The following is a 12,164-nucleotide window of genomic DNA, read 5'->3' as shown; positions in this document are numbered from 1 at the left end:
TTGTCCGTTGGACTGCCAGATGGTGAAGCGTGATTCATCACTCCAGAGAATGCATTTCCACTGCTCCAGAGTCCAAATTCTGAGAGCTTTACACAACTCCAGCCAATGCTTGGCATTGCGCATGGTGATCTTAGGCTTGTGTGCGGCTGCTCGGCCATGGAAACCCATTTCATTAAGCTCCCGACAAACAGTTATTGTGCTGACGTTGCTTCCAGAAGCAGTTTGGAACTCATAGTGAGTGTTGCAACCGAGGACAGATTATTGTTACGCGCTTCCGCGCTCTATGGTCCCGTTCTGTGAGCTTGCGGGTCCTACCACTTCACGGCAGAGCCGTTGTTGCTCCTAGACATTTCCATTTCAAAATAACAGCACTTACAGTTGACTGGGGCAGCTCTAGCAGGACAAACATTTGACGTAATGACTTGTTGGAAAGGTGGCACCCTATGACTGTGCCACGTTGAAAGTCACTGAAATCTTCAGTAAGGCAATTCTACTGCCAATGTTTTCCTATGGAGAGTGCATGGCTGTGTGCTCGATTTTATATACCTGTCAGCAACGGGTGTGAAATAGCTAATTTGCACTAATTTGCAGGGGTGTCCACATACTTCTGTATATAACATGTATATTGGAGCCAAAATTTGAAATAATTGAAAACTATGAGAATACAGGGAAAAAATGTATCATCTTTATAGAGAAAGCCTTTGCTACAGTACGTCTAGAATCTGTTTATAAGTGCCTGGATTTGTTCAACTTTGGAGAATATCTCATAAGATGGGTAAAAGTAATGTACAACAACACTATATATAAAATAATAAGTAATGGTTACTTCTCTGAAAATGTTGAACTGTCAAGAGGTGTAAAACAAGGTTGCCCTCTATCATCATACCTATTTATTATGGCCATTGAAGTGTTAGGGATAAAATTCAGATCCAACGATTACATTAAGGGGCTAATTGAGTACCTGGAGCTTTCACCAGTGGGTGTATAGGCGTATGGTGAAAATGATTTGCTTGGTGTACATATCCCGGAAAAGTCTAACGATCTTGCAACTATTAACTTTGATAGAAAACTTAGTAAAATAGATAGGATCTTGAAACCGTTGAGAGGGAAACACCTGTCCATCTACGGGTAAATTACCCTGATATTGCACTTTACATACAGGGCCTTCAGAGAGTAGTAATACTCCTTGACTTATTCCACATTTAGTTGTGTTACAGCATGAATTTGAAATGTAATTTTTTTTATCACCCATCTACACACAATACCCCATAATGACAAAGTGAATACATATTTTTTGAAATTTTAGCAAATGTCTTGAAAATGAATTACAGAAATATATGACACCCTTGAGTTAATACTTTGTAGAAGCACCTTTGACAGCAATTACAGCTATGTGTCTTTCTGGGTAAGTCTCTAAGAGCTTTCCACACCTATATTGTGCAACATTTGCTCATTTTTTTATTTTATTCTTCAAGCTCTGTGAAATTGGTTGTTGATCATTGCTAGACAATCATTTTCAGGTCTTGCCATAGATTTATCAGAAGTAGATTTAAGTCAAAACAGTAACTTGGCCACTCATGAACATTCACTGTCTTCTTGGTAAGCCACTCCAGTGTCGATTTGGCCATGTGTTTTAGGTTATTGTCCTGCTGAAAGGTGAATTCATCTCCCACTGTCTGGTGGAATGCAGACTGAACCAGGTTTTCCTCTAGGATTTTGTCCGTGCTTAGCTCTATTCTGTACATTTTTTTTCCTGAAAAACTTCTTAATCCTTAACTATTACAAACATACCCATAACATGATGCAGCCACCACTATGCTTGAAAATATGGAGTACTCAGTAATGTGTTGTATTGGATTTGCCACAAACATAACACTTCGTATTGTATTCAGGACAAAAAGTGAATTGCTTTACCACATTTTTTTCAGTATTACTTTAGTGCCTTGTTGCAAACAGAATGCATGTTTTGCAATATTTTTTATTTTGTACAAGCTTCCTTCTTTTCACTCTGTTCATTAGGTTAGTATTGTGGAGTAACTACAATGTTGTTGATCCATCTTCAGTTTTCTCCTATTACAGCCGTTAAACTCTATAACTGTTTTAATGTCACCATAGGCCTCATATTGAATCCCTGAGCGGTTTCCTTTCTCTCCGGCAATTGAGTTAGGAAGAACACCTGTATCTTTTAGTGACTGGGTGTATTGATACACTATCCAAAGTGTAATTAATAACTTCACCATGCTCAAAGGGATATTCAATTTCTGTTGTTTTTTTAACCCATCTACCAATAGGTGCCCTTCTTTGCAAGGCATTGGAAAACGTCCCTGGTCTTTGTGGTTGAATTTGTGTTTGAAATTCACTGCTCGTGTAAGGGTGCGTGTTGGTGGCAGGGAAGTCAGGCGCAGGACAACGAACTTGGTATAAACTAAGTAGTTTAATAAATGCTGATAGAACTCCAAAACAACCAAAATGTACAAAATAACAAAGTGGGTACAAAACCCGTCGCATACCAACACTAAATAACACATCACATACAAACAAAACAATCTCCGACAAGGACATGAGGAGAAACGGGGTTAAATACACAACATGTAATTGATGGGATAGGAACCAGGTGTGAAGGAAGACAAGACAAAACCAATGGAAAATGAAAAATGGATCAGTGATGGCAAGAAGGTCGGTGACGTCGACCGCCGAACACCGCCCGAACAAGGAGAGGGACCGACTTTGGCGGAAGTCGTGACAGCTTGACTGAGGGACCTTACAGATAATTGTATGTGTACAGTCGTGGCCAAAAGTTTTGAGAATGACACAAATATTAATTTCCACAAAGTTTGCTGCTTCAGTGTCTTTAGATATTTTTGTCAGATGTTACTATGGAATACTGAAGTATAATTACAAGCATTTCATGAGTGTCAAAGGCTTTTATTGACAATTACATGAAGTTGATGCAGAGTCAATATTTGCAGTGTTGACCCTTCTTTTTCAAGACCTCTGCAATCCGCCCTGGCATGCTGTCAATTAACTTCTGGGCCACATCCTGACTGATGGCAGCCCATTCTTGCATAATCAATGTTTGGAGTTTGTCAGAATTTGTGGGTTTCTGTTTGTCCACCTGCCTCTTGAGGATTGACCACAAGTTCTCAATGGGATTAAAGGTCTGGGGAGTTTCCTGGCCATGTACCCAAATATCGATGTTTTGTTCCCCGAGCCACTTAGTTATCACTTTTGCCTTAGGGCAAGGTGCTCCATCATGCTGGAAAAGGTATTGTTCGTCACCAAACTGTTCCTGGATGGTTGGGAGAAGTTGCTCTCGGAGGATGTGTTGGTACCATTCTTTATTCATGGATGTGTTCTTAGGCAAAATTGTGAGTGAGCCCACTCCCTTGGCTGAGAAGCAACCCCACACATGAATGGTCTCAGGATGCTTTACTGTTGGCATGACACAGGACTGATGGTAGCGCTCACCTTGTCTTCTCCGGACAAGCTTTTTTCCAGATGCCCCAAACAATCGGAAAGGGGATTCATCAGAGAAACTGATTTTACCCCAGTCCTCAGCATTCCAATCCATGTACCTTTTGCAGAATATCAGTCTGTCCCTGATGTTTTTCCTGGAGAGAAGTGGCTTCTTTGCTGCCCTTCTTGACACCAGGCCATCCTCCAAAAGTCTTCGCCTCACTGTGCGTGCAGATGCACTCACACCTGCCTGATGCCATTCCTGAGCAAGCTCTGTACTGGTGGTGCCACAATCCCGCAGCTGAATCAACTTTAGGAGATGGTCCTGGCGCTTGCTGGACTTTCTTGGGCGCCATGAAGCCTTCTTCACAACAATTGAACCGCTCTCCTTGAAGTTCTTGATGATCCGATAAATGGTTGATTTAGGTGCAATCTTACTGGCAGCAATGTCCTTGCCTGTGAACCCTTTTGTGCAATGATGACGGCACGTGTTTCCTTGCAGGTAACCATGTTTGACAGAGTAAGAAGAAGGATTCCAAGCACCACTCTCATTTTGAAGCTTCCAGTCTGTTATTCGAACTCAATCAGCAAGACAGAGTGATCTCCAGCCTTGTCCTCGTCAACACTCACACCTGTGTTAACGAGAGAATCACTGACATGATGTCAGCTGGTCCTTTTGTGGCAAGGCTGAAATGCAGTGGAAATGTTTTTGGGGGATTCAGTTAATTTGCATGGCAAAGAGGGTCTTTGCAATTAATTGCAATTCATCTGATCACTCTTCATAACATTCTGGAGTATATGCAAATTGCCATCATACAAACTGAGGCAGCAGACTTTGTGAAAATTAATATTTGTGTCATTCTCAAAACTTTTGGCCACGACTGTAGGGTACAGAGATGAGGTAGTCATTAAAAATGCATGTAGAACACTAGTATAGCACACAGAGTGAGTCCACGCAACTTACTATGTGACTTAAGCTATTTTTTACTCCTGAACTTGCCATAACAAATGGGTTGAATACTTATTGACTAAAGAAAATTCAGCTTATCCTTTTTAATTAATATGTACACATTTTCAAAAACATAGTTCCATTTTGACATTATTGGGTATTGTGTGTAGGCCAGTGTCCCAAAATCTCAATTTAGTCTATTTAAAATTCAAGCTGTAACACAAAAAAAATGAAAAAGTCAAGGGGTGTGAATACTTTCTGAAGGCACTGTATGTATTCATGGCTCTACTGACTCCAGGAGGATCATGTGAAAAAAAATCCTACATTTGATCTGAAATGGAAAACCAGACAAAGTTAAATATTAAGGCATTAAATCTCTCACTTAAACCGAAAATATATCGAAATCCAAACTGCTTTTCCAGCAGGTTACTAACAGAGGCACATCCAATGTCCAAAAGGGGTCTCTTTGCCTTAAAACCAACCATTACCGGTGGATTGACAATGGAATCCTGTTTGAAGTATCCTCCTTTCTAAATGAAGCCATACAGAGATGGTTATAATTATAATTTCATCCTCCAAAAGAAGCAGAACAAATATTACAGATAATAATATGGCTCAACTCCAACGTACTGATAGAGGAAAGCCACATTTTCTTAGATGTATAAGGAAGGTATGTTTGACTTACATAACATTTCGTCACACAATCAATTAAAAAAGGTGTATGGCGATGCATGCTCAATACAAAAGTATAACCAACTCATTGCAGCTCTGCCACAAAAATCGAAGAGGCAATTATTCAAAAGAGAAAGGAATGAATTAGTTTGACTCCAATCAAAACCTTGTGCGACTTAAAATGACTAGTATAAAAGGTTGAGAGGTTTGATAACTATAAGGCATAAAAGTCAAGATAGTTGAGAACAGATTTTTGATGTCTCAGTACCATGGGATCAAGTTTATGAACTGATATACAAAACCACATTTGACGCATCAATCCGTTCTTTTCTATTTAAAATATTATATTCAGTGCATTTGGAAAGTATTCAGACCCCTTGACTTATTCCACAGTGACGTTACAGCCTTATTCTAAAATGGATTAAAAAATAATAATTCCCTCCAATCTACAAACAATACCCCATAATGATAAAGCAAAAACTGAAATATTACATTTACTGTACATATGTATTCAGACCCTTTACTCAGTACTTTGTTGAAGCACCTTTGGCAGCGATTACAGTCCTCTTGGGTATGACGCTACAAGCTTGGCACACCTGTATTTGGGGAGTTTCTCCCATTCTTCTCTGCAGATCCTCTCAAGCTCTGTCAGGTTGGATGGGGAGTGTCGCTGCACAGCTATTTTCAGGTCTCTCCAGAGATGTTTGATCGGGTTCAAGTCTGGCTGGACCACATAAGGACATTCAAAGAGTTGTCCCAAAGAGACTTGTCCACTCTTGTTGTCTTGGCTGTGTGCTTAGGGTCGTTGTCCTAAGCACACAGTGAACCTTTGCCCCATTCTGAGGTACTGAGAGCTCTGGAGCAGATTTTCATCAAGGATCTCTCTGCACTTTGCTCCGTTCATCTTTGCCTTGATCCTGACTAGTCTCCCAGTCCCTGCTCCCAGTCCCCACAGCATGATGCTACCACCCCCATGCATTACCGTAGGGATGGTGCCAGGTTTCCTCCAGACGTGACGCTTGACATTCAGGCCAAAAAGTTCAATCTTGTTTTCATCAGACCAGCGAATCTTGTTTCTCATGGTCTGAGTCCTTTAGGTGCCTTTTGGCAAACTCCAAGCTGGCTGTCATGTGCCTTTTACTGAGGAGTGTCTTCCGTCTGGATATTCTACCATAAAGACCTGATTGGTAGTGTGCTGCAGAGATGATTGTCCTTCTGGAAGGTTCTCCCACCTCCACTGAGGAGCTCTGAGAGTGACCATCAGGTTCTTGGCCACCTCCGTGACCAAAGCCCTTCTCCCCCGATTGCTCAGTTTGGCCAGGCGGCCAGCTCTAGGAAGTATCTTGGTGGTTCCAAACTTCTTTCATTTAAGAATGATGGAGGCCATTGTGTTCCTGGGGACCTTCAGAGCAGCTGAAATGTTTTGGTATCCTTCCCCATATCAGTGCCTCAACACAATCCTGTCTCAGAGCTCTACGGACCATTTATTCAACCTCATGGCTTGGTTTTTGCTTTGACATGTTCTGTCAACTGTGGGACCTTATATAGACAGGTGTGTGCCTTTCCAAATTATGTCCAATCAATGGAATTTACCTTAATTGGACTCCAATTAAGTTGTATACCCATCTCAAAGATGATCAATGGAAACAGGATGCACCTGAGCCCAATTTCGAGTCTCATGTCAAAAGATCTGAATACTTGTTAATGTGATATTTCAGTTTTTATTTTGAAATAAAAAAACATGTTTCTGCTTTGTCATTATGGGGTATGGTGTGCAGATTGCTGAGCATTTTTATTTGTTGTATCCATTTTAGAATAAGGCTGTAACGTAACAAAATGTGGAAAGAGTCAAGGGGTCTGAATATTTTCCCGAAGGCGCTGTACCTGGTGGAAGCGCAGGTAGTCCTGGATGGTTGGAGAGGCGTAGAAGATGGAGCCATCAGTGGTCACCACCAGGACAAAACCATTCAGGGCCTACGCAGAGAGAGAGGATACATGAGACACACACACACAGACGCACACACACACAGCTATACCTGCAGCAGTAGGATTCCCTCTGAGAGGCTGACTCCGTCTATAGAAGTGGATGTCCATCCGGTCCTCCCGTTCCCATTGACGAGGGCGGCCGGCCACTCACTCTTCTTCTGGAGGGTCGCTGCAACACAGGAGAGGAGATGAAACACGACTTCGTTCGTTAGTCCTTAAATGTATTTATAGCGTATAGCTATATAGTACACCTGAGATGGAGACAGTCTGAAGCCTTCGAGACCCTGGGGGAATGCACACTGACATTTTATATTGACAGGTAAATATTTAAAGCCCCTATTAAGCTAATAAATGATGGGTTAATACGCATAAGATTCTAACAAACTACAAATCGCTGTCTTTAGACAGAATAACTGTTTGGCCGTTTGATAGGAATCATCCGACAGAGGTTCATCCAGGTCTGATTTTTTTAAATGAGGAGATGGGCTGTAAGGCTGTGCAGCTCAGTTTCCACCTCATTTTGTGGGCAGTGTGCACAGTCTTCTCTTGAGAGCCAGGTCTGCCTACGGCGGGCGGCCTTTCTCAATAGCAAGACTATGCTCACTGAGTCTGTCATAGTCAAAGCTTAAGTTTGGGTCTGTCACAGTGGTCAGGTATTCTGCCACTGTGTAGTCTCTGTTTAGGGCCAAATAGCATTCTAGTTTGCTCTGTTTTTTTGTTAAGTCTTTCCAATGTGTCAAGCAATTATCTTTTTGTTTTCTCATGATTTGGTTGGGTCTAATTGTGTTGCTGTCCTGAGGCTCTGTGGGGTGTGTTTGTGTTTGTGAACAGAGCCCCAGGACCAGCTTGCTTAGGGGAATCTTCTCCAGGTGCATCTGTCTGTAGGTGATGGCTTTGATATGGAAGGTTCGGGAATCGCTTCCTTTTAGGTGGTTGTAGAATTTAAGGGCTCTTATCTGGATTTTGATAGTTAGCGGGTATCGGCCTAATTCTGCTCTGCATGCATTATTTGGTGTTTTACGTTGTACGTGGAGGATATTTTAGCAGAGTCTCAATTTGGTTTTTGTCCCCTTTTGTGAATTCTTGGTTGGTGAGCGGACCCCAGACCTCACAACCATAAACGGCAATGGGTTCTATAACTGATTCAAGTATGTTTAGCCAGATATGTCAAATTTTATGTTCATTTTGATGGCTTAGAAGGCCCTTCTTGCTTTGTCTCTCAGATCGTTCACAGCTTGGTGGAAGTTACCTGTGGCGCTGATGTTTAGGCCGAGGTATGTATAGTTTTTTGTGTACTCTAGTGCAACGGTGTCTAGATGGATTTTGTATTTGTGGTCCTGGCAACTGGACCTTTTTTGGAACACCATTATTTTTGTTTTACTGAGATTTACTGTCAGGGCCCAGGTCTGACAGAATCTGTGCAGAAGATCTACAGTTGAAGTCAGAAGTTTACATACACATATGTTGGAGTCATTAAAACTCATTTTTCAACCACTCCACAAATTTCTTGTTAACAAACTATAGTTTTGGCAAGTCGGTTAGGACATCTACTTTGTGCATGACACAAGTAATGCCTGATGAACCAAAAATAGAACTGTTTGGCCATAATGACCATCGCTATGTTTGGAGGACAAAGAGGGAGGCTTGCAAGCCGAAGAACACCATCCCAACCGTGAAGCACGGGGGTGGCAGCATCATGTTGTGGGGGTGCTTGCTGCAGGAGGGACTGGTGCACTTCACAAAATAGATGGCTTCATGAGGAAGCAAAATTATATGGATATATTGAAGCAACATCTCAAGACATCAGTCAGGAAGTTAAAGCTTGGTCGCAAATGGGTCTTCCAAATGGACAATGACCCCAAGCATACTTCCAAAGTTGTGGCAAAATGGCTTAAGGACAACAAAGTCAAGGTATTGGAGTGGCCATCACAAAGCCCTGACCTCAATTCTAGAGTAAATTTGTGGGCAGAACTGAAAAAGCGTGTGCGAGCAAGGAGGCCTACAAACCTGATTCAGTGACACCAGCTCTGTCAGGAGGAATGGGCCAAAACTCACCCAACTTATTGGGGGAAGCTCCCCGAAATGTTCGGCTCCCCGAAATGTTGGACCCAAGTTAAACAATTTAAAGGTAATGCTACCAAATACTAATTGAGTGTATGTAAACTTCTGACCCACTGGGAATGTGATGAAAGAAAGAAATGCTGAAATAAATCATTCTCTCTACTATTATTCTGACATTTCACATTCTTAAAATAAAGTGGTGATCCTAACTGACCTAAGACAGGGAATTTTTTACTAGGATTAAATGTCAGGAATTGTGAAAAACTGAGTTTAAATGTATCTGGCTAAGGTGTATGTAAACGTCCGACTTCAACTGTAGGTGCTGCTGTAGGCCCTCCTTGGTTGGGGACAGAAGCACCAGATCATCAGCAAACAGTAGACATTTGACTTCAGATTCTAGTCCGCTGCAATACGTCCCTGATCATGTTTCACTGGGCTATTTCTGGAACAGACAAGAGTATCAGTGACTTCCTACAGGCCTTACACACACAACACACAATACACAACACACACACACACACACACACTAGCAGCCCTCCCCTGTGTGAGTATGACAACAGGACATGGCAGAAAGCAGAGGAAATGATTATCGCTTCATATGAGCCGTGTGTGTGGAGGGTCACCAGATAACTCATGGCGGTCGTTTGGCTTGTCAGCGGCAGCAGTTTTATGGCTGTAGTCCTTAGCTTGAAGTCTGTATTAGTCAGGCTTCTGGTTCTAAAGGCAGTAGTTGAAGGTCTGTGTTCTCTAGGCCAGTTGTAATCTAATCTATGTTCTCTGGCTGGCGTTCATTCAGCACTGCGATCCTCCTTTCCTTCTCCCAATGACTCAACGGCACAGCAACAAACTCCCCCGTCTTGACTCTTTATCTCCAAGCCCCCTTCCCCTCCTTACAAAATCAAGAACTCTTTGATGAACTAGCATCTCTCCACAACCTAAAAGCTAAAAGAGTCAGGACTATGTACATTGTACACATTTCTTTCACTGCAGACTCAAAGCATCATAATGCCACTGAATACATCCAGCACTGCAAAAGTAGTGAGCACACAGACCTGTACAAAATGTGTGAAATATTTAACTTCATTCAATAAAACATAACAAATTGGAAAGATTTAGTAAAGGGAACTTTCCACTTTCATAACTTGTCGCTCTACACAGTTACCCTATACCCTCTGTCTAACCTCCCTCGCTTTGTTTTGTCCCCCTTCACTAGCATCCCTTCCTGCCTCCCTTCCTCTTCCTCTAGTCTCTCTCAATCCTTTACTGGGCTCTGTGTGCTGGCGAGGTGAAGAGTTCACACGAACACGCTGCACGCCACGCCAGAGAGATGGGGTCTGTGAGACGGGGGGGGGGATAGACTGGCTCTCTACACTACACTACAATACAGGATATGCAGCTTTACTTGATATTCAATTTGGTTTAGATCTGGTTTCAGGTCCGGTTTCAGGTATCCTAGAGACAGAGGCGGGGGAGACTACACTACAGTACTGTACATTCAGAGAGTTAGTTTAGGTTAAGTTTAGGTTTCAGTTCCGGTCCGGTTAGATGGGAGATGAGGGGCGCACACTCGAAGGGAAACTATAGTAGTCCAGTCAGAGCCAGTTCATCTACACACACACACACACCTGGCTGGACCACATGAAAGGGATGGCAGGTGCGTGTGTATGTGTGTGTTCTGATACTGCCCCAGTTGGAGAGGAAGTACAGGCAGAAGGATGTGACAGGATACAAAAAGCATTACTATGAAAGCCACATTATGAAAAACAACACAACACATCAGCATGTCCTGTCCTGTTCTCCTACACTGCCCTGTCATATACTGCCCTGTCCTGTCATATACTGCCCTGTCATATACTGCCCTGTCCTGTCATATACTGCCCTGTCATATACTGCCCTGTCCTGTCATATACTGCCCTTCATTATACTGCCTGTATATACTGCCCTGTCCTGTCATATACTGCCCTGTCATATACTGCCCTGTCCTGTCATATACTGTCCTGTCATATACTGCCCTGCCCTGTCATATACTGCCCTGTCCTGTCATATACTGTCCTGTCATATACTGCCCTGTCCTGTCATATACTGTCCTGTCATATCCTGCCCTGCCCTGCCCTGTGGTCCTATACTGTCCTGTCCTGTTGTCCTATACTGTCCTGTCACATACTGCCCTGTGGTCCTATACTGTCCTGTTCTCCTATACTATACTGTCCTGTCATATACTGTCCAGTCCTGTTTTCCTATACTGTCCTGTCACATGCTGTCCTGTCATATACTGCCCTGTCCTGTTGTCCTCTACTGTCCTGTCATATACTGTCCTGTCACATACTGTCCTGTCCTGTTCTCCTATACCGTTCTGTCCTGTCCTCCTATACTGTCCTGTCCTCCTATACTGTCCTGTCTTGTCTTTTACTGTCCTGTCCTCCTATACCATCCTGTCCTCCTATACTGTCCTGTCCTCCTTAACTGTCATGTCATATACTGTCCCATCCTCCTATACTGTCCTGTCCTGTCCTATACTATCCTGTCTTTTTAATTTTAATTTTAAAAGTTATTGAGGGGCCGGGGAGTCAGGGAGTATTACCGCACATACACACCCCGTGTACCAGCCGCCCACACACACACACACACACACACACACACACACACACACACACACACACACACGGCAGTCAAACTCCTATTCACACTGCACTATATGCACACTACATGAGGCTCTCTCACACCACACAAAGGGCATACACATACTGTACACATACTGTACACATACTGTACACCAGTGGAGGCTGGCTCATATTAATGGGTGGAATGGAATGGTATCAACCACATGGAAACCACGTGTTTGATTCCATTGACTCCATTCTAGCCATTATTATGAGCTGTCCTCCCCTCAGAAGCCTCCACTGCTGTACACACACTGTACACATACTATATACATACTGTACACACAAAAATCCTGATTTGAAATATTGGCTTGTGCCTGTCTGCAACCAGTTGGTGCTAAACATTGGTAGGCTAAGTATGTTAAAGACACTTTAATCAC

At 42.7% G+C, this 12,164-nt stretch overlaps 1 protein-coding gene across 1 annotated transcript in view; it reads right to left on the bottom strand.

Moving 5' to 3' along the window:
* Positions 1-2,415: 2,415 nt before the first annotated feature.
* The window catches only part of LOC111961346 (aryl hydrocarbon receptor-like), a 34,775-nt gene continuing 25,026 nt past the window's right edge, over positions 2,416-12,164 (bottom strand). Inside the window, exons 3-5 of the mRNA XM_023983538.2 lie at positions 7,114-7,232; positions 6,962-7,051; positions 2,416-4,736 (exon numbers count right to left, since the gene is read on the bottom strand). Of these exons, the coding sequence (XP_023839306.1) occupies positions 4,683-4,736; positions 6,962-7,051; positions 7,114-7,232 (263 nt within the window). The 3' untranslated portion in view covers positions 2,416-4,682. The remainder of the gene's footprint in view (positions 4,737-6,961; positions 7,052-7,113; positions 7,233-12,164) is intronic.

Source organism: Salvelinus sp. IW2-2015, linkage group LG4q.1:29, assembly GCF_002910315.2.
Source record: "Salvelinus sp. IW2-2015 linkage group LG4q.1:29, ASM291031v2, whole genome shotgun sequence".
Taxonomy (NCBI): Eukaryota; Metazoa; Chordata; class Actinopteri; order Salmoniformes; family Salmonidae; genus Salvelinus; species Salvelinus sp. IW2-2015.
The sequence above is the reverse complement of the archived record's forward strand: the minus strand, read 5'-3'. Positions and strand labels throughout refer to the sequence as shown.